The sequence below is a fragment of the Ostrea edulis genome, chromosome 4 (genome assembly GCF_947568905.1).
Source record: "Ostrea edulis chromosome 4, xbOstEdul1.1, whole genome shotgun sequence".
NCBI lineage: Eukaryota > Metazoa > Mollusca > Bivalvia > Ostreida > Ostreidae > Ostrea > Ostrea edulis.
In genome coordinates, this window is record NC_079167.1 from 23,886,627 (window position 1) to 23,913,600 (window position 26,974).

The 26,974-nt window shown below is 35.8% G+C and overlaps 1 protein-coding gene across 1 annotated transcript in view; it reads left to right on the forward strand.

The window, feature by feature from the left end:
- The window catches only part of LOC125668663 (voltage-dependent T-type calcium channel subunit alpha-1H-like), a 94,078-nt gene extending 77,958 nt beyond the window's left edge, over nucleotides 1-16,120 (forward strand). Inside the window, exons 23-35 of the mRNA XM_056162301.1 lie at nucleotides 234-365; nucleotides 2,378-2,467; nucleotides 3,223-3,436; nucleotides 4,666-4,817; nucleotides 5,164-5,273; nucleotides 6,657-6,787; nucleotides 7,708-7,857; nucleotides 8,635-8,756; nucleotides 8,885-9,040; nucleotides 9,746-9,841; nucleotides 10,552-10,680; nucleotides 12,167-12,302; nucleotides 12,414-16,120. Of these exons, the coding sequence (XP_056018276.1) occupies nucleotides 234-365; nucleotides 2,378-2,467; nucleotides 3,223-3,436; nucleotides 4,666-4,817; nucleotides 5,164-5,273; nucleotides 6,657-6,787; nucleotides 7,708-7,857; nucleotides 8,635-8,756; nucleotides 8,885-9,040; nucleotides 9,746-9,841; nucleotides 10,552-10,680; nucleotides 12,167-12,302; nucleotides 12,414-13,792 (2,997 nt within the window). The 3' untranslated portion in view covers nucleotides 13,793-16,120. The remainder of the gene's footprint in view (nucleotides 1-233; nucleotides 366-2,377; nucleotides 2,468-3,222; nucleotides 3,437-4,665; nucleotides 4,818-5,163; nucleotides 5,274-6,656; nucleotides 6,788-7,707; nucleotides 7,858-8,634; nucleotides 8,757-8,884; nucleotides 9,041-9,745; nucleotides 9,842-10,551; nucleotides 10,681-12,166; nucleotides 12,303-12,413) is intronic.
- The last annotated feature ends 10,854 nt before the right edge of the window (nucleotides 16,121-26,974 follow it).

Sequence of the window (26,974 nt, forward strand, 5' to 3'; positions counted from 1 at the left end):
GTTAATAGCTTGATGTAAAGACATAAATCATTATCAGTAATTTATATGAAGTAATATTGTAGGCCATGTTTATAACGAAAAAATCTCCCATATCGTGAAATCATAGTGTTAATGAAGTAAAATGTTGATGCATATTATATTCATTGATGTTTATATTGAACTGTTTTGACTGTCACCTGAGATTTGTTATTACCAGAATGTACTATACATCTTTCTCCATTGTCAATTTTTAGCTTTTCAAAGGCACATTTTACTACTGTAAGGGTCCCAATGTTCGACATATCCGGAACAAGACTCAATGTCAGACCGACGACAAGAAAAACGTCTGGGTCAACCAGAAGTATAACTTTGATGATCTGGGACAGGTAATTTTAGTTATTTTTAATGATCTGGGACAGGTATTTTTTGTTATTTTTGATGATCTGTTAGAGATATTTTTAGTTATTTTTGATGATCTAGAAAAGATATTTTTAGTTATTTTTGATGATCTGGGACAGGTAATTTTAGTTATTTCTGATGATCTGGGACAGGTAATTTTAGTTATTTTTGATGATCTGGGACAGGTAATTTTAGTTATTTTTGATGATCTGGGACAGGGAGAGATTGATTGATTGTATCTTGCTTAACGTCTCACTTGAGAATTTTTCACTCATATGGAGACGTCACCAAGACCGGTGAAGGGCTTCAAATTTAGGCCTATGCTCGGAGCTTATGGCCATTGAACAGTGAGGGTTCTTTAGCATGCACACGTACTGTGACACGGGTCATCCGTTTTTAAGGTCATCTCCGAGGAGCCGTGACAGTCACACCTGATGCCGAGCATTTGTCGATGGAACTGTCACTACCTGTTTTAACGACCTAGGTCTGTTGGCCGGGATTCAAACCCCAGCCTTCAACATGCGGGGTGAACGCTCTAAACTTTCGGCCACCGCGGTGGTGATGATCTGGGAGAGATATTTTTAGTTATTTTTGATGATCTGGGACAGGTATATTGTGTTATTTTTTATGATCTGGGAAAGATATTTTTAGTTATTTTTGATGATCTGGGACATATTTTTAGTTAATTTTGATGATCTTGGACAGGTATTTTTAGTTATTTTTAATGATCTAGGACAGGTATTTTTAGTTATTTTTGATGATTTGGGACAGATATTTTTAGTTAATTTTAATGATCTGGGACAGATATTTTTGGTTGTTTTTGATGATCTGGGACAGGTGATTTTTGATGATCTGGGACAGGTATATTTTGTTATTTTTGATGATCTGGAACAGGTATTTATAGTTATTTTTGATGATATGGGACAATTAGTGTTTTTTAGTTATTTTTTATGATCTGGGACAGGTATTTTTAGTTAGAAATAAATGAAAGATAAAAAACAAACTATCGAACAATGATTGTGCATGATTTGATATGTTACTGCATCATCTGAAATACATGATTTTGTAGGGCCGATCAGATATAACTACTAAAACGATTATTATTATCGTATCTCGATTTCCTCTGAACACATTGATATTATTTGTTTGATATCGCGCATTATTCTTTTGCATACAGCTCTTTTGTTGTCCATGGTCATAACTTTTTGTCTGCATGTTACATATTCTGAGATTCTTCTGACTTGTACCCCGGCCGGCCTGCACTATAGATAGACCCTGCACATGTCTTTATGATAAAGTAGAGGTAAAACAATCAGAAGAAACTTTGGATTACACTTTGATGCCTCTTTGTGGACCCTTGTCTAGAAGTAAATATACTTATTATACCCCAGGGCTGCAAATGAAGTTTACGGGAGGGGGGGGGGGGGGGTGTCATCCTGTGGAATCGCTTTATCCCTCTGTCCATCCATAGACATGCATGTAATTTGTCCAGAGGATATCTTAAACACCAATGAACAGATTTGATTAAAACTTTGTGTATAATATTTAAAAAACGTTTTATTCTTCAATAAGCACAAATTCACTATTTCCAACCATCCAGTGTGCCCTGCAGAAGGTTCTGTTTCAACAGTTGCAAAACATTTCAGGTGCTCAAGCCTTACTTGCTCAGGGCTGCATTCAAGATCATAGGGGCTATAGCTATGGTGGCTGATCTGTGCCATTTTACATTTTATCGTTTTTTTGTTATTTTGAGGCGAAAAGACAACAAAACGATATTAAGGCTCTTTTTGTCCCGAAATGACGAAAAAACAACAAAATTATAATATTGGCTACTTTTTGCCTCAAAATAACAAAAAGACAATGCATCATGAAATGGTACATTTATCAGCCATCATACCTATAGCCCCTAGGCTAACCGCCACGATCTTGAACGCAGCTCTGGTGTTCAGTGTATATGTTTTATATTACAGTGTGATCTGTATGTGCTTTATTATTGTAGGCTCTGATGGCCTTATTTGTTCTGGCCTCCAAGGATGGCTGGGTCAGCATCATGTACACGGGTCTGGACGCCGTCGGGATAGATCAGCAGGTTAGTGTAAGAAGACAAGCATCATCAATGAGTAAATGTGATAGACAGTTTGTCATTTGAATTGAAATCTTGTGCTTCGAGCATAGAATTTTATGGCATGCTTAAGTGTTGGACTAAGGTATAAAGTTTTTGCATCCTACCAGTGAAGTTATAAGTCAGGGTATCACATTCAACATGTCTGACTAAATCAGGATGATCTCTGTTACACTAGTTGAGAGTTAAGTTGGCCTGAGCTGATACTTAAGCTCAGGTCATTCATCATGCATTTGGTGGTCATATCTATTGATTTAGGGGTCAGTGGGTCAAAGGTCAGTATGGATCAATATGTTGAAAATTGTTTCTTCCTGTTTAGTACTGTAAACCAACTGTTATTCGTGACGACTTTATTTCACGATTTTCCAGTGATAAACTGGTTCGCGATGTTCAATTTTCACAACCGCCATTATCTAAAACATAACAGAGATATTGAAAGACTGGTTCGCGGCGAGAAGTATTCGTGATGATAAGGAAGTTCTCCTGAATCTCGGGGGAAATTTCTCACACGTAAATAAAAGTTGGTTTACAGTAAGTCCTAGGTCTTCTGATCAGGGGTGATAATCTCATAAGTGTTGAGCATGCTGAAAGGAGGATCTCTAATAGGTCAGGTGTGAAGATAAGGTTGCAAGGCCTCTCATGAGAAAATGCCTCTGTGTTGGTTCAAAGCCAAGAATTATAGTTTGTGTATTTGTTTAAAATGAAATGTATTATTTTGACAGCCCATGGAAAACTACAGTGAGTGGCGACTAGTCTACTTCATCTCGTTCTTACTTTTGGTTGGGTTCTTTGTCCTCAACATGTTTGTGGGTGTGGTGGTGGAGAATTTTCACAAATGTCGACAAGATCAAGAAAAAGAAGAGCGGGAGCGCCGCACGGCAAAACGCAAACACAAAATGGAACAGAAAAGAAAGAGTGAGAATAAAATGGAGACAGGTATCGGGGTCTGGCACATGCACTGTTGTCTCTTTGTTTTGAGGGAGAGGATTCACAAAATACAGGAGTGGAATTTGTTTAAATTCTGAAATGTGCATATATTTGTTGTTTTTCTGACAAATCTTTATTGCGTTATAAACTCCTTTATTTTCTGAATTTATCCTCTCTCCAACTTGTCTGTCATTTCTTAATTACTTACAGGTATTAATAAATCTATAAATCATGGTAACAGATTAGCATTTGTGTAAGAAAAAATTTTAAATTATGAAATTATTGGATAAAACACAAAAATTTAAAGTTCAATGTGCTACAGTTTTCATGTGGTAAGTGTGAAAATTAACATACAATTAATTCTGCATGCCTAGAAATTCTGAATTGGCTTGTGTGTTCTGGAGAAATATATAGCCTTACACAATAGATTAACGTAGACAAACTTCAGCGACAGTGAGTATCGTGTGACTTGAATTTCTGGTCTCTTTGTCCTGTAGATATTGATCCAGTTCTTCTTTTTCCTAACTATGACTAGATTTTACATAATCTCTGCATGCAGTAGATTGACAAGATGCCTGCCGTAGCTAATTTTCAGAGATTAGAAATGAAATTATTGCCTGTGATTTTTAGTTTGCACTTGGAAGCCAGACTCGATATCAAGTGATTTGTGTTGTCAATTGATTTGTTATAAACTCATTTTTTCCCTCAAAACAGCTCATTTAGGTAGAGATTTATAGTTTTAAAAGAAAAATCATTTGTAATGAGAATACATGTGTTTAGATTTCAATGATTTAAATTTTTGATGTATATTCGTGCATGACAAATGCATCATATAAAGAATTGAGTAGATAAAGAAGATTATAAGAATCATGAACAAAAATTGATCACCACTATGTGAATGACATTGAAGGCCGATCAGGGACTGTATTACAGCATGTCCCTGAGATGTCTGTTAAATTGGGGTACTTTTTTATGTCATAAATCCGTAATTTGTTTTAAATACAGCTATAAATTAGCTACCTTTAATGTCAAACACTGCTGAAAAAAATTATATTTGATTCGTGTGGATATACTTTGCGTATAGATAGGACTGGAATGTGCTTATTTCCTTGTTAGTATATCTAAATATGAGAGATGTGGAATTAGAGAGTAGAAAAACTGACCTCAATAGCAGAAATACATGAATATTCATTGAATGTCAACAAACATTGAAGTGATAGTTATATTTCTTGTTTCAGAGTTAAACAGACCACCTTACTGGGCGGAGTACTCTCCCAGTCGACTTATTGTACACCAAGTTGTTAATAGCAAGTACTTTGACCTTGCTATTGCAGGGGTCATAGGGTTAAATGTCATCACCATGGCAATGGAATACTATATGATGCCACCGGTAATACTTCTTTGATGCTGATTTTTTTTTAAAGTTTGGGTTAACAAATAAATAGATTTTTTATTTAATTTTAGATAACTGTAAAAGTGTTTATTTACGCTGGGGGTTAAGTAGGCATTTTTCCACGTCCAACATTAAGCATGATGGAAAAATACGTGGTAAATGAATATAATGTATATTATATCAAATATTTATAACTATATACACGTGGGGGAAATTTACGTGCTTATTACGTGACCATGTAATTAGTGTTAATTCCCCCACGCGTAAATAACCACTTCTACAGTATTGAATTGACTTTTCTGCATAACAATTCAGTCACCTTAATCATTTTGTCTTATTTCAGGAGCTGGAGTTTGCTCTGAAGATTTTTAACTATTTCTTTACGAGTGTGTTCATCATTGAGGCCACACTGAAGATTTTAGCACTGGGATTTATGAGATACATCAAAGACAGGTAAGGGAGACAAATTGTGGAAAAGTGCTGCCACTGAATTCTTGTCGGAGAGAGGCTTCGATTTTATCTATTGTATCGTGTACGACTACACAGGTGTACGTTTTATTTATGAATGGACAATATAATATACCTGATATCAATGGTATATAGGATTAAAAAAAAATTCTGGGCTTTTGTTTTTATAATTACAATTTAATTTTTAAAATATGATCCATGAAAATGGTCTTGAAATGCAAAAATATGAAACCGATGGTTATAGCGTCAGGTATAATTTAATGGTGAGTGAGCCTTATCATATGCACTTTATGAATTAACACATGACTGATGTCACAACTATTTGCAAGAAAGTGGTGTGCTTGAGAATATTTCTTACAGGCAAATAAAAGCTAGTTCACAGTATATATGTAAAAATGCAGAATTCAGAGAGAAATTATTCAAAGAAAATGTTTTAAAGCACCTGTCAAATGATACCTTTGGAGAAGAAATTGTAGTTTATTGGATGGTGGGAAATCTTAATTTTTGATTAAACTAGAATCTGACCTGTTGGTATATTTTCCTTCAATATGCTTCTGTAGCAGGTAACAGGAAATTTTTCATACTTTAAATTAATTTTTTTGCTTAAGTCACTTTTAACACATTTAATTGTTCTTATTTTTTTCAGAGTTTTAATCATACTAATTTATTTGTACTGCACTCTTCATAGCTGTCAGTACTAAATGTTTATGGTCCTGTTAATGCACGACGTTAGTGAAATACTGCACTGGACTTTTTCACCATCAGAAAGACCATTATTTTGTCACACACACATTCTCTCTTTAGAAAAGTTATGTTTCGTATTAACTAGTGGCATTACCTTCTTTATGAGAGCAGTCAATACGATTTCTTCACGAGTCGGGAAATCTTGACTCACAGTGTAAACAAGACAACCTATAGAGATCTGATGTCATCTAGTCGAAGATTAAGTGTAGACGTATTGAAAATAAGTACTGGTACTGCACAAGAGATTGAGTTTGCATGTAACACAACCTGTAGTCAAACTTGTTGTTTATAGCATATAATTCTATTCTTGTTTATGAAACTCTCAATTTTTCTTACCAATGCATCTGTCCAGATAATAATTTTATTAATTAACTCTGTGTGTTTGTTATAGTAATTGGTATATAATTGATTTTGTCTTTAGCAGTTTTCCTCTATATTTTCTTCTCTTTTAATCAAAATGGTTTATAGAAAATGATATCACAAAGGAGAAATAATTAAGAAATATCAATTAACACTTTTTCTTCCACTTCACATTAATACATTGTAGTACTCAGACATTGTTGATACAAGTTGTGAAATTGACAGGTGGCTGGCATCATGTGATTGGTTGATTTTGTTCTGTAGGTGGAACCAGTTGGACATATTTATTGTGATTTTGTCCATTGTGGGGATCATTCTGGAGGAAATGAAAACTAATGTCATTCCTATCAACCCAACTATCATCAGAGTCATGAGGGTCCTCAGGATTGCCCGAGGTAAAGTTGTCTGAATTTTAGCTGAGCAATCTTTGATGGAGGTAAAATTGTCAGGATCTTGGCAATACTTGATTGAGGTGAAATTGTCAGGATCTTGGCAATGCTTGATTGAGGTGAAATTGTCAGGATCTTGGCAATGCTTGATTGAGGTGAAATTGTCAGGATCTTGGTAATATTTGATGGAGGTGAAATTGTCAGGATCTTGGCAATGCTTGATTGAGGTAAAATTGTCCGGAGCCTTAAGCAATTTGATAGATGTAAAATTGTAAGGGATAGAACATTATACATGTAGTCAGGCCATAAGTTGGTAGAAGAAAATGGGGAATGAAACTAATAGAGCTCAAACAGTAATGGTGGAATTTAAAGATCCATTTTACCAGTGAATTGTTGTGTAGTAGAGAACTTGAAAGTAAATTAAAAAACAGTTTGCCTTATTATTACATTATTTATTAAAAGAACTCAAAGTTAATAAAACTTGATGATACATGTACAGTCTTGACCAGACCCAACCTTACATCCAAATGGATGCAGAAAAAGGACCCCTTTTTGGCTTTAAGTTTGCTCCTGCAAAATTGGAGTCTGCTTTAGGTAATGAGCTTCAGAGTGGATCCTTGTCTTCTGGAGCATTTGAGTCCACTCGAGATCTATTTCTGGGTTCACTGGGATTAACTCAAGTCGAGCCTTGGGTTGACTTTTTATAAGGTTATTTCTGGTCAGTACTGTATGTGCATATAATCAGCTGACAAAGATCAAATTTGGAAAGTGGACCCATCTTTCCTTTTTAGTCGGCTTTTTGTAAGGATCATTGTGGTTGGTAGTGTATCATCTACATATATCAGTTATATTACTTATCTATGTTAAAGCCTTTAAGAAAATCAATTCTTTATCTTTGGCATTTTGGTTTTTTTTTTCTGTTACAGTGTTGAAGTTACTGAAAATGGCCAAGGGAATTCGTGCTCTCCTAGACACTGTGATTCAAGCCCTGCCGCAGGTCGGCAACCTAGGGCTTCTATTTTTCCTTCTCTTCTTCATCTTCGCTGCCCTCGGAGTTGAGCTGTTTGGGAGACTAGGTAACATAGGTTCATGTATTATGTGGATCTCTTCTTTCTGCAATATTTTTTACATCATGGGGTCACATTTAATCTATTCCTTTCAATAAAATAGAAGTACTGATTATAATTCATGATAAAATTGAGACATTAGGAAAGTGAATTAGAAACCTAACCCTATAACCTTGAAGCTATTAAATGTAAAATGGCATCTATGCTGTTCATCATTTTCCTGGATTTTAAGTTTTCTGAGTTTTAAGTTTCAAAGAGGTAGTAAATGAAAACATAAAAGAGTGGTGAAACATGCCCTAGTAGTCACCATTATTCAGCAGTCACCTGCCTCATATTATTTTTTGATTTCATGATCCCAATGAAATATCCTATATGAAATAACTAATACCTTTAGCAGTCACCCATGTAATGCAGTAGCTGTCATAAGAATCTATACGAAATCACCCTTTTACTTTAGCTGGCTTTAGTAACCATGTTGACCAATCACATGAACCGTGTTCAGGGTTTTTATTAGATGCGGATGATTTCTGGATGTGTTGTTAACATTAGTAATTGGTCAAGTGTGGTGAGATCAAGAGAAAGTGATTCCCGAGGTCAAATTACATCTATTTTAAATAGTTGGATAAGCCTGTCTTTTGACGGACCCGTATTATGATATGGGCTTTCCCATCCGTCCATCTATCCGTAGATTTGTCTATATTAAAAGGTCACTTTACTGGTTCCTACAGGTGACTACTAGATTCAGGTATGACAATATTTGTACGAAAAAATTGTGGGATATTTCAGAATGTTCGGAAGCCCACCCTTGTGAGGGCTTGGGAGAACATGCCCACTTTAAGGACTTTGGGATGGCGTTCCTCACACTGTTCAGGGTGGCAACCGGTGACAACTGGAACGGAATCATGAAGGTCAGTGGGATCAAATCAAGAAATACCAAAGACTTGTATGAATGAACTGTGGAGTTGTCTTTGTAGGATAACATTATTGTCTGTACCTCTTCATGTCTCATCACTGATGATATTTCCTGACTTTGTAGGACACCTTGCGTGATGACTGCGACTCCTCGGAGAAGTGTCTGACAAATTGCTGTGTTAGCACTTTCATCGCCCCCGTCTTCTTTGTAGTCTTCGTACTGATGGCCCAGTTTGTCCTTGTCAATGTGGTTGTGGCTGTCCTCATGAAACATCTAGAAGTATGACAGATTTTATCAACAATCTTCAGTTTTCTTTTTGCTGTGAGATTATCTTGTTACGACAGCATTTTTACCATTTATGAAGATGAGGTCAATTTAACTGGCCTGAAATGGAAATCTTTTATTTTTGCTAATGTTAAAATAAATTTCCAAGATTTTCATTTTGAATTGAATTGGCCTTATCTGATGAATTGTTGAACTTGGCTTGAATCACAGATTTGTGTCCTGTTTTATTATAGATATTATCCACAATTTATGCAGCAAAAATCCAATTTTTTTTTAGATACAAATACATTCTGCACCAAATGCAAGTTTATATTATAAAAGCACTTTTGATATCTTCATATGTATGCGTTTTCTATGGAAGTTTGTGCTTCATTGACTACATTCCACGGATCCCAGAAAAGGTTCTCTCAAATGTCGAAATAACAAAAATTTTGAAATGGTTAACTTCTCTATTATGTACTTTGAAAGAGATCTCTTTTTAAGTGTACATTCATTTAAAAAGGTCATAATTTCCAGGAAAAATTTTTTGTGTGTAAAATTGTATTAAAGCAGTTTGATAATCAAAGGTATATGTAAAAAGCGTTGAACAGTTGTTTTATAACTGTGTGTAATTCTCCATTCAGTGCATTAACAATATTCTGTGATAAACTAACAAGTTTTGCATGTGGACATTTTCTGTACTAATTGTAATTAACGCAGGAGACATATAAACACAAGGAGATTGATGACGAACTTGAGGCTGCTTTCCAGCTGGAGTGTAGTGTAAATAATGAGATGCTACGATTGGCTGTGAAGGTGAGGGGGGCGTGTTTCGCTTGGCGTTTATTGCATGCTCCCTTCCCCATACTTCCTGTTGTTACGTAATGCTTCAGTGTCATACTGCTGATTTTCATTTTGACTAGGAACTTTTTTTATTTGTTCATTGCATATTTTACTTGTCCAAGATTTTCTTTTTTTGCAGATAGTGTGCAAAGCCAATTTGACGGAATGAATTATGTTTTGATTTTACCGAGTTCACATTTGCTGTCTAACTGATATGTTACTAGATACTTTTACGTTCTTGTTTTTTTCCACGGTCCGAGTGTGGATCTTTGTGTACTTCAGAATTTGATTGTATTTGTTGAAATGACAGGCAGCAAATGCTGAATAAAGGTCATGATAATTCTTCAATGTGTAGTGATTATTTTATGTTCTCTCGTAGCCTGTAGTGTCTGACATTCCGATCTATACAGATGGCAGAATTACATACCTTGTTGTTCAGACCATAGTCTATAGCAATCCATTCTGTTTTTATTTTGTTTCTGTGTACAGTGCTGTACCTCACAACTAAGGAAAAAATCAGTAAATTCAAAATCACAATATTTTATTGAAGAATAAGCTGTCCAAGCAAATATGAATATCTACAAAATAGAATCATTCAGTGTATTACAATTTGATGTGACCAAAGGAATTTGAGAAGGGGGATGCCTCTGCCCATGTTGATTTATTTAAATGTTATTTGTCAGGAATCTCACAGATTTCTGGATGATGAAGGAGGTAATACGGAGGGAAATAAAAATGGTGAGGATGAGGAAGAGGATGAGGATGATGAAGACGTGGATGGAAGTACAGCTAAGAAGGAAGAGGAGCAGATGGTGAGTTTCAACAAGTTTTTAGGTCACCTAAGTCGCAATGGATGTCATCTATCATGTGTTAATGATTGAACATTTTTAACTTCTCAATAACTATACCCTTCCAATTCATTTTCAAATTTGGTATGAAACATCTTTGGGACAAGGGATATATATATTAAGAGCCAGGCAAAAACTACCGAAAGTTTACCAATTTTCAAAAATCTTCTCTGCAACAGCATATCTGTAAGAAAAACTAAAAGCATACCAATAGTCATGTAGAGCAGGGAAGCCTCTCTAAAATTGTAAATTTCATGATCTCCAATGTAGAGGACTCCAGGGCAGGGCCAAACTTGACACATAGTGTTTATTTGTTGCAATAATGTAGCCCTCACCATTTTTTTTATACTGATGTTTTCAAAACAAAACAAAAATCTGAGAGGGCTACACTATTGCAGCTAAGTGTTTATGTGTAAAACACTTAAATAAAATCTTCTTTATACTATTGATACTGAATTGAAAACTGGTGTGGGGCCAAAATGGTCATAGTGATTAAATGTGTGTATTAACAATTAAACATTTTTAGGTCACCTGAGTAAACTCAATGACCTATTGCAATTGGTCTGCATCCATTGTATGTTAACAAATGAACATTTTTAACTCCTTCTTGATAACTATCATTCCAATTTTTCTTGAATTTGGTATGAAGCATCTTTGGGACAAGGTGGACATAACCCCTGGGGCCTTAGGGGCAGGACAAAAAAGTGACCAATTTTAAAAAATCTTCTCTAGAACTGCACATGTGCAAGAAAAACTAAATGCGTAATGATATAGAGCAGGAAGACTTCTACCAAAATTGCAGATTCCACTAAAGAAGACACTTTTTACCATTGCTAGGTGATGTGGTTTCTTGTTATTTTCAAGTGTCATTTTTCTGTCTTCATGGTTGAGCAAGACTAAAAGATTAAGTGGTCATTGATTAAATTTGTTCAGTTTTTAAGGAACCATAATTTATTAATTTTACTAATCACGGTAGGAAAATTCAGTTATAGTGTGATAGCTAGATTTAGACTTATTACTGTGGATAACTCCATTTACCTGATCAGGATATAGGGCTCACGACGGGTGTGACCGGTTGACAGGGGATCATGCTTACTCCTCTTAGGCACCTGATTCCACCTCTGGTGTGTCCAGGGGTCCGTGTTTGCCCAACTATCTATTTTGTATTGATTGTAGGAGTTATGAGATTGATCACTGTTCATTATCTTCACCTTTCTTTCATTGCCAAAACACAATATTTTGAACATGTGTCATCATTCTTGCATAATGTCAGTTTTAGGTACAATTATGCTTAAAATAAAAATTTATGCTTTTTTTACTGATAACAAGTGGCAAATGTGTAACAACTTCTATGCTTTATGAAAAGTTGGGGTAATTTTTGGCTCTTAAAGCTTGAATGTAGAAGAATTCATAATATTTGTAGAATATATGTGTCATGTTTGTGTTCCAGCTCCCAGCAATAATCGGGACCCCAAGGCCAGCATTTTCCCGAAGACTACGTACTCCTGTGTGTAAACAGATATCGTTGCCACCAAGCTTCACCTTCAGACCCCCAAGTAACGAGCCACCATATGAAGATGATAACGGTATTAATTCACCAGGTCAATCTACAGGCAAATGTTCAGTATTACTAGGTACAAGTCATATTTTTTTTAAATCAGTATTTTCTTTGCTTTTAAAGTGTGGTCTATTTACAGGTCATTTAGTCCCAGTGGACATCACTATCTCTAATTATGGCAGTTCTATGGAGGTTAGTCTGGACATGTCTGGATCCAGTCTGGATGTTCCCCCATCCCCATACTCCTCCAGTTACTCGGATAATTCCAGTTACGTGGAAAACACAGTTGATGAAAATACGCTAGGCATTCCACGAATCACAGAGGAACCTCATCGAAAATCTACGAGTCCACAGCAAAAACAACGACTTAGAGACAGAAAACTTGTGCGACAGAAAAGTTGTGAATATGAAAGTCCCCCTGCCACGGCACTTGTGGAACCCATACGGACTCCAAACATATCTCGATGCATGGCGACGAGCTGTGATAACCCAGTCTCTCAGTCTCAGCCCACGCTAAACAAGAATTTATATGATGGAGAGGAAGGCTCAAAAGTTAACAAAGCACACAATCCCATAATCAAGTTAAAATGTTTACATCGCAGTCAGAGTAGTGGTTCAGAGAAGGTCAGACTAAGAGAGAAACATGTGGCAGGTGCTCGAGTGCAGCTCAGACCCACCACCCTTCATGCATTAGTGAATGCTTTATCGAACTACTCACAAGAACAAAATGCTCTTGCCTTGCCAAATATTCAAGTGACACAAAATTCTCCTGCAGTGTGCAAGAAAAAATTAGTTCAGCATCGTAGATGCGAAGGACATCAAGGGCATTTGCCAAACCCCACACTTCCTTGTAGTAATTCCAGTTCCAAACACAGTCTGACTCAGGCCAAGCGGAGCAGCACATGTGAATCTGATTCCTATGATCTCTCTGCGCCTGACTGGGCTGCAGAAGAGGCAGCGTGCGACGAAGAAGTCCGCCGTATCACAGGCGATAGTACGGACCACGACGATGTCGATGACCTTGAGGATGTGACAGACAGTTGTCCGCTAGTTACCCACAGCAGCAACAATCACATCAGTCAAGATAATTCTAGCAACTCTCAAGAGACATTGGTTGGAGATCGACCATCAAGAACTCAGAAAAAAAGTGATGAGTGTTGTATACAATGTGACAGTGTCTCCTCCCCGCGACAGTCCCCCACCCAAGCTCCGCCCGCAGTGCCTTCCCCTGATCCCAGTGTAGTTGACCATGAAAATCCTCCCTCCCCAGACAATAGAGTGCGCAAAATCAGTCAGAACAGTGACAGTAAAGAGAGTCAAAACAGTGACACAGATTTGTCTGGGGGAGAGTGTTCTTACGAACCAGAGGCCCTGGAGCCCATGCTGGGCAACTCAGGGGATGTAACTTCCGCCAATGTTAGCTCGGGTGCACTTCTCAATGTTCCTGTGATAAGCTCTGAAGACTCTTGTGTCAGGAGGCGGACTCCAAACTTTCTGCAGCAAGCGGGCGAGTCCTGACGGTCATAGAGTAAGGGGAACGTGTACATGAGCCAGTATAGCCATGTAATGACCAGTTGGCAAGATAACAATAGAATTGCTGTGTCAGAAACTAGTTATGTTCTCCTACAGAGGGCAGCACATACAGAGGCTTTGTGATGTTTCTGATTGGAAGAATCAATGTTTTTTGTTTGTCCTGTTTCCTGCATGGCTTGCCTGTCAAACAGAGCAAATGTGAGTTATATTCCTTTGTATATCTTTTAACAGTTTATACAATCCAGGTCATTGTGAATGAGGAGAAAGCAATCTATGAAGTGTAAACATGTAGTATGGTTTTGTGTGGAGACTTATTCATGCTTTAAGTGAGGCCACAATTTTTATTTGTGGAGAACTGTTGTTTAGAATTAATATGGAAAAGCCAAACTCTGTAAGGGTGTATTCATCTTTTACCAATGCAACATGATTTAAATGATTGGCAAGAGCTTTTTACTGCCAACTTTGTGTTTGAGTGATAGTGACATTGCAAACGTTTTCACATATCATTTGGTCTATTGTAACATGTTTCATGGACTCCCATGTATTGTTGGCATGGGAATTGGACTTCTTGTAGATCTCGTACCACTCATTCAGGTTTGTTTCAATGAGGAGTATTTAATCTTTGTTTATTTCCGACAAAAACTTCAGGAAAAGTTCAGACAGATTGTTAACTTTGTGATATTTTAATTTTCTGTGCAATAGGTATCCAAATATTCTATAGTTTTATCATTAATAAGTGAATTAACCGATACATGATATATTTTCATTTCATGGCATCTTCAGCCAGTTCTGAAATGTGTGTGATGAGGTTAATAATTAAATCCCTATGACAGCGAGTAGTTATAAACAATTAAATCTACAGTGAGTAGGTTTTTGTTTTAAAATAAAAATTCTGTATAGATATTGTATAGTAAATTATTTACAAATGTGCAGTGTTCATCTGACAAGGAAATATAAATATTAGATGAACATTTAATTTATTTTTAAATGACTTGGGTCAAGTGCAATATTTCGAGACTATTGGAGATTTATAATAACTATATTGTGATATATTGTCAACGAAATTAGAGAGGTTTCCATGTGTAAGAAGAACATGATTTTATACACAGATATTGTGATCATGAATTGTTACCCTTTGATAATCATACCATGTTTTACATTTGTGTGTGTCTGATATGATAGTTACTCCGTTTCCATTGAAGTACACTCGAGATATGTTTACTGTGTTGTAACCATGGAAATATTTGTGAGGGAAAACACATTTTATTAACTATGTCTCAAAAGGTGTAGAAAATTCCAGTGGGATTTTCGATAAGCCTTGGGAGTTCAGTTTTAGATGAACTCTATTCAGAATTTCTATCACAAAAATGTTTACAATGTGACCCAATACCACAACCCCCCCTTCAATAGAACAATAAAATTTTCAAATCTTTAGAATCAAAGAGATTTCTTTTCCTAAGAATTATCATCAGAAATCACAAAATTTAAACAATTTTTCCATTAAACAATTATCAAAAATCCCATCCCAAAACAATAATCATCAAATCACAAAAGTCACCCTCACCATATTTCAGATCATTGTTTTTGCAGTACACTGTATCTCAATTCAGTGATATTGAAATGCATTATATTCAGAAAGTGATCACATCCTTATACTATTTGAGGTACAATATTTGATTTTTTCATTGCAATGGTTGTATTTAAACATTTAATCTTTTTTATCCATCTTACTCTACAGCATCACAAACAATCGAACCATTGATACAGGGAGATGCTTAATGTCATCTTTCCAAGGGAAAATCAAGTGTCATGTATTGAAGTCCCAAGATATGTTGCATTGAAATTTTACTTCTATGAGAGGCTTACTGTAAGCCGTGCTGTTGCCAAAATTTCATGATAATCTTTCTCTTGTTTGCAAGATACAATTACTATCAAAATTGGCCATTTCCACGGGACATATCACTGATACCTACGGTACATGAATAGAATTAATAGTCAGTAATGTCATTCAGAAATTATAAATTTCAAAAGATGCCGTGACTAGATAGTTAATAAGTGGTATATTATCAGTAACATAACAATGTGGTGCACCTGTGGTGACTGTTTTTAGGAGTGAGAGGCGGTGTCGTGGTATGAAGCCGTTTTTGTTTGTTTTTTTCACTAGCTCAGGTAGTTAGGTCATGTGTTGAGTGAGTTGGAGATTTTATAAGTCCCATGTCAGATTCATCATGACTTCTCTTTTGTAATGTTTTTGTTTTTTCACATTTTGTGTACATTTAGACATTCACAAATTGATTAAAAATATAAATAAGTGATTTTCATTTTTTCCCCTTCCGAATCGAAGTGATTTGGGCAGCTCTTGGTATAAAGAGAATTTAAGGGGGTAACTTCGAGATCTACCATACTGGGGTATAACATGTCTGCCAACCTTTGATCATCTAGAGAGTTCCAGGGATATAATGTCCACCCAGACAGAAGCAAGACCAAGTGGTTTCCCAATGGAGTTTTACAAATGATTCAAAATCAAGATCTTAAGGTTAAGTAATTTAGTATGATATTGTTTTCTCTAATTTTGACTATGATTTTAATCCACATAAAAATTAGAAGTGATTGTACAACTAACCAATTTGTTGTTAAATATAAGGTGCATGGAGTGTCGCTTCTTCCATTCCGGAGTTTAAGTCGTTCTCGTATCACAATATTGATGAACTCCGTCCCAGATGAATACAGTGTGCTTCCCCATTAAAAGATTATAACTTTTCCAAGCCTCTGATTTAATTTGGATCAGAAATCCTCCAATGACGTGACAGTGGTGAGGTTCTCTGTCACTGATGGAAAACATGTCTGTTGGTCTTCTGCTGCCAGATTTGGTGTCTCCTGTGTGTTCTGTTAGATCTCCGAAAGTGTAGAATTGTGGTTATCTTAGGTCAACAAGATGGTTTCTGATCTTTAAGGACATCAACAGCCTGTGCTTGGTATGGTAGACTAGCGAATCCCATGAGCTTGTCCAGCATTGTTAATACCTAGCTGTTACTCAATCTAATTAAAATTCGATGTTAGATCCACTTGCGTACTCGCATACATAATGTATGCGAGTACGTGAGCGGATCTAATTTTAATTAGATTGAGCTGTTTCTGTAATCATTGTCCACAAAGGAGACGGGTGAACAAGGTGATAAAAATGCCTGTTTGTGGAAATACATACTATAAACACATTATAAACATGTGTTTAGGTCACCTGAGTAACTCGGGTGACCTATAATCATTGGTCTTGGTCCGTTGTATGTCGTCCATTAACAATTTTTACATTTTTAACTTCTTGAAAACTACAGGACCAATATGTTCCAATTTTTGGTGTGAGGCGTCTCTAGGATTAAAATATGAATTGTGAAATCTATGTCGACTTACCACCCCTGGGGCCTCAAAGGCAGGGCCAAATATGCTAAAATAGACCATGTTTTCAAATATCTTCTCTACTCCCACACATGGGAGAAAAATTAAATGCATAGATGTGAAGCCCTCTACTAAAATTGTGAAATTCATGACCCCTGGGTCGGGTTCAGGCCTTACGGCAGGGCCAATATGACCATATAGTGAACTGTATTATATCCTAGAAAATCTTCTCTATTCTCGTGTATATTTGAGAAAAACTAAATGCATGGTTATGATGGTCACGAAGCCCTTTATTAAAATTGTGAAATTCGTGGCCCCTGGGTCAGGGTTCAGGCTCTAGGGCAGGGCCAATGGGGTCACATAGTTGAAATGTATTAGATCTTAAGAAAATATTCTCTACTCCCATGTGTATTTGAGATAAATTTTATGATGTCCATGAAGCTCTCTACCTAAATTGTGAATTCATGGCTCCTGTGTCAGGGGTTCAGACCCTAGGGCGAGGCAAATATGGCCATATAGTGAAAATAAATTAAATCATAGAAATTTTTCTCTACTCCTATATATATTTGAGAAGATTATGATGTCCATCAAGCTCCCTACCGAATTGTGAAATTCTCGAGTCAGGAGTCCTGGCCCTTGGGTAGGGCCATTATGGCCACATAATAAAAATGCATATAAAAATTATTTGTTTAAATTTTCTTCTCTACTTTCACAGTCATGGGAGATAAACTAAATACATGGTTATGATGTCCGTAATGTCCTCTTCTTAAATTGTGAAATTCACGGTCCTGGGGTGGGTAGGTGTCAAAATGATTTAAATATGCCTCAAACTTCCATTTTTCCTTCTGTAAATGAATTGGAATTGTATGCAAATCATGTGCACAAAGGACTCCATATTGAGGCTTGAATGCAAATTATGAGATTCCATGTATGGGCGATGATGCTCCGGTGACCGTTAAGGCCCGTGGACCTCTTGTCTATGGTATGTTTTTTTTCTTGTGCTAAACTGATTTAATTTGTACAGTATTGTTTGACAATATAAAAAAAATAGGTGATAAAACAGAATATCTTGGCCACCAAAAAAAATTATGAGAGATATTAACTATATTGAACCCATTACTCAAATGATCTACATCGTAATTATAAATCACCACGTGATCGTAATTCAAATCAAGCATGATATACCGTCTTCAATGTAAGGAATATCTTTACAAAATGCTAATATTTTTTACAAGAATTTTACAGCTTCCCTATGGAGTGGGTCGTTGAAGACTGAGAAATGTACGTTTTAAGTTTTTCTAGTTCTAAGTATTTGATTGCAAAAAAATATGGAGGGTCGACCCACACCCGTTGAAATCTAACCAAACTCAACAATAGGATAGTCAAATTTCACAATTTTGACTGTGTTCTCAATTTCACATTCTTTTATTTGCAACCTATGGTAAATATGCATACTTTAAATCTAATTGACGAATTCTAACTCAATTTTAGGGCGATTTTATTGTTGTCGTTCCTATCCACCAACTCGTGGGCACTTTTCTCGCCTTATTAACCCATCTTCTTTATTGGTTGTACGTTTTAGCCTACTGTCTCAAGGTTCTAAACATTGCGCGCATTAATTGAATTGGTAATAGCGTTAATTATTTCTGCTGAATTGATGCGTGCTAAATTGATATTTTGCTCTCTTCAAATGAATTGATGATATCAACAATTGTATTCATGCGCACTACAATTCAATTGAAGAGAGCAATAATTCAATTGATGTGCACATCAGTTCAATTAATGCGCGCAATTATTGAATTATTGCTCTCCTCAATTGAATTGTATTGCACTAAAACTTAATTGATGTGCTCAATATTTGAATTATTGCTTTCTTCGATTGAATTAATGATATCATTAATGTGCGCAATTTAATTCTTTTAGAGAGGGAAGCCATCTAATTATAGATATCATCAATTCAGTATATCCACAACTAAATTTATAATCACTTTTATTGAATTGTTGCACGTGTAACAGGAAGGGGGGAAATGCAACGGACCAGACGGGGATTCGAACCCGGGGCCCCTGAATATCTAGTCAGGAGCTCTACCAACTGAGCTATCTGGCCACCGGCGGTCGAACCCGGCTTACCGCTACATTCCTCCCTCCTTAAATGTCTTCGCCCTCGAAGACACACACAACCCAGATTCTTTTCGCCCCTGGCAGGGCAACCTGCAGTGCAGTAGTGGCCAACGGCACCAACTGTAGTATATATAGGAGAGAGGAGAAAATCTTTGGCTGGACCGGGAATCGAATCTCGGACCCCTGCATTACTAGTCAGGTGCTCTTAATCACTGACCTACAAAGGCCGATATCCACGATCCGTATAGCCCTATATAATTACTACATTCCTTCTCCTTAATTTGCCTTCGCCCTCGAAGACACGCACAACCCAGATTCTATTTGCTTCTTGGCAGGACTTTCACCTGCAAGTCCAAGGGTGGTCAACGGCACCAAATGTAACAGGAAGGGAGAAAATGCAACAAACCAGACCGGTATTCGAACCCGGGCCCCCTGAATTCTCTAGTCAGGTGCTCTACTAACTGAGCTATCTGGCCACCGGCGATCGAATCCGGCTGACCGCTACAAACGCATTAATTCCTAAATACAAAATGGGTGTACAAAATTAAAGATATTTAAAGAGATCAAATCATTTATACCAAGCTCAAAATCAAAATTTACGAGCAATTTCAAAAGTCTTCTTTTCAATGTTTTTTTTCTTCTTTCTATTCTCTTTTCTTTCCTTAGAGGTACATATTCACTGAACAGGACAAAGCTCCTGTCTGAACTCAGGCTATCATGGATAAAAACTTAAATCTTTTAATATACTTACATTCAACTGTCGGGGACTATGTGACATACATAAAAGAAAAGATGTTTTCAAAATTCTGAGATCAAAAAATTATAATATCTACTTTTTGCAAGACACATACTTTTCTACTGAAAAGAGGATATGATTAAACCACAATGGGGATACAAAATATTCGTTAGCTCTTACAAATCAAATGCAAGGGGAGTAGCAATACTTGTACACATGTAAATAATAACTTCGACTTTGAAATCACCAGTGAATTTAATAAAGGGATGATAGCGGTATTACTATTTGATGTAAGATAGTATTGAGGATATACCATTTTTGTTGATAAATATATATATGGTCCTAACTCTGACACACCATGTTTCTATTCGAAATTAGTTAAAGAGATTGTAGAAGTGTACTCAACTCAGCATAGTAGTATATAGTCATGGGCGGTGACTTTAATCTTGTTTAGATAAGGAACTAGATTCAATAAATTACAAGAATCACAATAATCCAAAGTCCAGTAAGCCAAAACAATATTTAAAAAATTGGCGCCCGATTAGTTTGTTAGATGTCGTATACAAAATGGCGTAAGGTTGTAATTGCTGAACGAATTAAAAAAGATTCTAGACAAAATTTTCAACAATGATCAAACTGGATTTATGAAAGGCAGATTTATAGGTGAAAATATCTGACTGATATATGATCTAGTTACAATACACCTTATAATCAGGTGCAGTTTGGTGTAGTGTAACGTATTCAGTGTGGACATTCAACAGCTGAGGTGATCCTCATTGGAGAATCAACGATTTTAATGCAAATAAAGTACAAAATAAAGAATAGAATTTCACATTTTTTAAACAAAAATGTAATTTAATGTGCATTTATAAATACCAACATACATCTGAATATTACCAGTTCATGCTCCTAAATATTTGTTGATTTTTTGGTGCCGAACGTGTTTTTTTTTTTGTTTTTTTTTTATGATTGTGCGATATGTCAATCGTTTTCATTTATTCTTTAAAATATATTTTGAACTCTTGTAAATGGCTATATACACAATACGCTGGAAATTTTCTCTTATTATACTTCACAACTAACAAAATACGGATAAAAACATCTGCAAATTTTCAGTCTAACCATTTATAACCATTTTGAATCTTTCGTTGCATTTACTAACCTTTGCATAGAGTGTAGAAGCTAGGTGTACACTAAAGTGTACATCTGTGTACTTGATTACGGAAAGGTGTACACTTTGTGGTGGGTGTAGACAAATATCAAGCGCGCCCTGAGTGATCTTCTACAATAATCTCGCAGTTCCTTGCTGCCATCTACATCATATTATAATTCAACATCACAGGCGGTACAACATACGCCCGTTATACCTTCAATGCAATATCTGTATCCATGACGAGAAAAAGTCCAGAAAACTATTTGACCTACTTTTAGTTCTAAGTAGGTCATGGTGACTAATCAAGTTGAAAATGATTATGTATTTCTCTGAGATGGAGGTTGTGACAAAATTTCAGGGCAATACCTGTATTCATAACAAAAAATATCTGGAAAACTGTTTGACCTACCTTTACCAATAAAGTAGGTCGTGGTGCATCAATTCAGCTGAAATGCTAACTGAACATATATTCCTCAGAGAAGAGGCTTGTGACTAAATTTCAGGGCAACATCTGTATCCATAACGAAAGCAAGGATTTTCTACTAAGTGATACTACGACCTTGACCTTGAGAAATAATAGGTATCCTCCGCTTGGCACAAGGTGTATGTAAAACTTATACGGTACCAATATTGATGCACCAGATGCGCATTTCGACAAAGTGATGCTCAACCGAAATGTTTGAAATCCGAAATAACAATGAAGTTTTTGAGCTATTATAGGGAAAAACAGTGTGCCAAAAAAGTGGAGTCAAATTGTATGTGTACCATGTGGTTCTATCCCCAACAGTTCGGTCTGTATCATGTCTACAATGTTTTCCTACTAAGAGATACTATGACCTCTGACCTTGAAGAAAAATGCGGCTTCCATTTGGCATGAGGATTATGTGTACCAAGTTTGACGGTCCTTGTCCAGATAATTTGGTCTGTATTCTGCCTAAAAGGTTTTCCTATTAACTGATCCTATGACTTTGACATTGAAAAACAATAGGCATCTTCCTCTTATCATGGTGATCAAATGTACCAAGTTGTAAAATACTGGACCATACGGTTCAGTCTGTATGAAAGGTGAAGATAACGACCCATAACTCCTATAAGCAATACAAAACAGAGAGTTGGGCACACACGGACCCTGGATATACCAGAGGTGGGATCAGGTTCCAAGGAGGAGCAATCATCCCCTGTCAACTGGTACACCCGCCGTAAGCCCTATATCTTGATAAGGTTATCCGTAGTAAAAATCAGTGTGGCAAACAAGATCGTTATAACGATCGTAGAATTTGCAAGATGCTGACTTTAAACGAGGCTGTTGAAACTCCTGCACCAACAACTTGTTTTTCAGTAGCCTGCTTCGATTTAAATTGAACAAGCTCTTGCATATCCTGCCTACAAGGTTTTCCTAAGTGATACTATGATCTTTGACCTTGAGAGACAATATGCATCTTCCTCTCGTCATGATGATCAAATGTACCAAGTTGTAAGATCCTGGAGCTTCGGTTCGGTCGGTATCTTGCTTATAAAGTTTTCCTAATAAATGATAATACAACCTTGAACTTTGACCTTGAGAAACAATAGACATCTTCCTCTCATCTTGGTGATCAAATGCATCAAGTTGTAAGATCCTGGAGCTTACGTTTCATTCTGTATTTTGCCTACAAGGTCAGACAGACGGACGAACGACGCCATACCATAAGACGTCTGACGGACGTATTTAAAAAAAAAACCAAAGCAAGATCATCCAACATGTCTTCTATTTTATACCCTCATAGGTCTATGTATATAGACACCCCCCCCCCCCCTTTCCTTTAGTTTCATTTGAACATTCTCTCACCAGAGGGCGCGTTACGCAAGCTTCACATACACCTCTCAAACTTCCACCAGAGTTCGTAGGCACTGTGACGTAATGAGGCCTCGACGGGGAGTTTGCAAAAGTGTATAAAACGACCTCTGGCGGAAGTTTGGGGGAGTTTGATACACCTCTGTCAACGCTTGGAATCACGTGACAATATAATCACATGGTATAAACAATCATTCTCGGTTTCCTTTCACTTCAAAAGTTCAGGCAACAGGTGATACATCAGGCTCTTAACATAGCCCACTGACACTTTAATAGGTGCATATTTACCATTTAGCTGTTTGTCTCTTATTTTACAAGTTTTATCGTATTTTTACAGAATTTCTTACTTTTGATTCCATGTTTAGATTTAAATCTCCACCACGTGTATATATGTCCTACATTCATACGCATAATACGAAGTACTACTTAGTTCAAAATCTATGATAAGAAAACGGCGATTTTAAACAATTTACAGTAAGCATCAATTTAATTGCACCAAAAACATATCATAATGACTAAATATTTAGTCCAAAACATAAATGTTGGATAATAGAAACTTTTACAAGATTTCTGTAAAAAGCCGTTGACAGCAGAGGGGCTCGGTTGTCAGATATTGACGTTTTTGTATTATTTGTTCCCGAATAATAAATTGCATGATTTGTGTCCGAACAATAAATCATATAAATGAAATCCACCACCAAAATCCGCTTTTTTCGAGGTTTTAAAAAAGGTGTATCATGTGTACATTAAAATTTTTTTTTTTAATGTATACATGATACACCTTTTTTAAAACCTCGAAAAAAGCGGATTTTGGTGGTGAATTTCATTTATATGATTTATTATTCGGACACAAATAATACAAAACTTCAATATCTGACAACCGAACCCCTGTGGTTGACAGGTGTAGTGCGAGGAGCGCACGGAACTCTGGGAATGTCATTTGAAGACAAGACTTAGAAAATTATGTGAAATTGACATTCCTTTCAAACTCAAATTTTCCTTTATATCAAGTGCAAAAAGGTCATTATTATCTATTTTAATCTGTATTGTTAGAAGAATGATCTGTATATATTTTATATAATGATTGATTTGTGTTGACACCAACAGACAAATGTTTAAAGGAATAATGATAAATCTCAGTAAATTTCAAGTGCAAAAAGGTCACATTTAAAATGCTTTCTTTTAATTTCCTAATCCTCCTTCGATATAGAAATCAAAAATACACTTCCCAAGAAATTGACAATACTACGAATCTCAAGTGCGAACGCCCTTAAGGGGGGACCGGTGCATTCCATAAATACCATTTTAAAAAACCAAAACCATGCCCTATCTGCTAAGAAAACAAACCAAAAAGTTGCTGTCCTATATCAGATGTATAATAAAAAAGTGTTATAAAAAATATGTATATACATGCATGATTAAACAACATTTTTACTTGGACTTCTTCATAATTATCACAGTCTCTCCATGGTTATATCTCAGGACTGAGGGATTCAAATATCCGAGAAACTTTTGTTTACTTTGTCATGTTTGTTCGGTAATTTATCTAGAATGAAGTTACAAATCTCATTATACTCACCTTAATTTTTTCTTTTTGCGAATTGTATCTAGAATGAAGTTACAAATCTCATTATATCATCTTATTTTTTTCTTTTTGTGAAATTGTTGTTTAAAGTGCTACATTTTGCATATTTTTTAATTACTGTTTTACCGAACTGTTGGCTCATGTCCTATGTACAAGTATTTTTCACACCTCGGTAGCTTCTCTATGAAAAGTGAAGATAACGAACAGTAATCAATCTCACAACTCCTGTAAGCAATACAAAATATATATATATAGATAGTTGGGGAAATACGGACCCCTGGACACACCAGAGGTGGGGTCAGGTGCCTAGGAGGAGTAAGCATCCCCTGTCGACCGGTCACACCCGCCGTGAGTCCTATATCTTGATCAGGAAAACGGAATTATCCGTAGTCAAAATCAGTGTGCCAAGAACGGTCTAACACACTTCAGACAGCATTTGACCCAATGATAGGTTGTATTGAATATTTCTTTTGTGATTTTTAATTACATGTTTTAATATCAAAATATTTCAAAGGTCCAGTATTTTATTGCAAATTGTCTCTAGTATATTCAACTTGGATATGAAATAAAACATGCATACAATTCAGTATTATTGTTTGTAAGATAGTTGAATTGAAATTGTAAGATAGTTGAATTAAAAGTTTGAAAAACTTTATTTTTTGTTCATTGATACACTTGCACCCCCCCCCCCCCCCTAAACCCAAACCAAGATGCATGTGTTTGTGAAAAACACATACCCTGATAATGGCCAATTCCAAAGATGGTCAAGGTCACAAGGACAGATATCCTGGTACCAGTGGAAAGATCTTGTTTATTTGTTTGATTATTGTTTAACATCCCTCTTGAGAATATTTCACTCATATGGAGACGTCACCACTGCCGGTGAAGGGCTGCAAAATTTAAGCCTATGCTCGGCGCTTATGGCTTGAGCAGGGATATGGAGCGCCAAATTAACATAAACTCAAATAATTGTAGATATCTTCAATTATTTGAAGATATCATCAATTCAATCATTGCCCTCTTTAATTGAATTAATGCGCACTTCAATTCAATTATTGCTCTCATTAATTGAATTAATGCGCGCTTCAATTGAATTAATGAGAGCAATACTTGATTTAATGCGCGCATTAATTCAATTATTGCTCTCTTCAATTCAATTGATGAGAGCATCAATTGAATTAATGAGAGCAATAATAGATTTGATGCGCGCATTCATTCAATTATTGCTCTCTTCAATTCAATTGATGAGAGCATCAATTTCGTAGAAATATTGCTCGCAATAATTGATTTAGGGCTCGGTATAAATGATTTGATGATCTCTAATTCAACTGAAGATATCTTTAATTATTTACAATGCTTTTGTATAAGGAATTAATGCGCGCATCAATTCTTTTAAAGAGAGCAACAATTCAATTAAAGAGATCATTAATTCAATTGTGGATATGTGGAATTGAAGATGTCTTTAATTATATAGTTGCTCTCTCTAAAAGAATTATTGCTCTCTTCAAATGAATTAAAGATATCATTAATTCAATTGAAGAGAGCAATAATTGAATTAATGTGCGCATTAAATCCATTATTGCTCTCATCAAAGGAATTAATGCGCGCATCAATTCAATTATTGCTCTCTTGTTAATCAATCAGCTTATATAAAAGGGAGAAATATAGCTCTGAATGCAAGGTTAATTATTGATATTTTTGAATATTGTGAAGAAAATGATATAGAATCAATAATGTTATTTCTTGATTTCCAAAAAGCGTTCGACTCTGTGGAATGGAACTTCATGACGAAAGTTCTTAAAAAATTTAACTTTGGCGAAAACTTTCTCAAATGGGTCAACATACTATACAATAAACCTATATTTAAAATAAAAAATAATGGATGGATGTCCAAAACATGCAATATGCAGAGAGGTATAAGACAAGGATGTCCCATCTCTGCAATATTATTTCTTTTTGTTATAGAAATATTAGCGGTAAATATTAGATCGAATTCAAATATTAATGGATTTCAAAAACCAGGAATGACTAACAGTATTAAGATTATACAACATGCAGATGATTGTACTCTTCCTCTTAAAGATGAAACCTCTCTAGAACATTCTTTAAAAGTCATAGCAAAATTCAGCAATGTTTCGGGTATGTATTTAAATATGTCAAAAACAGAATGTATATTAACGGGTCCTCACAAATATCATTATAAACAAATTAGAAATGTTAACGTAAACAATGATAGCATAAAAACTCTTGGAATTTATATAGGACACAACAAAGAAATATGTTATAAAAACAATTGGACAAAAATTGTAGATGACTTAGAAAAACTGTTTGAATCATGGAAAAAA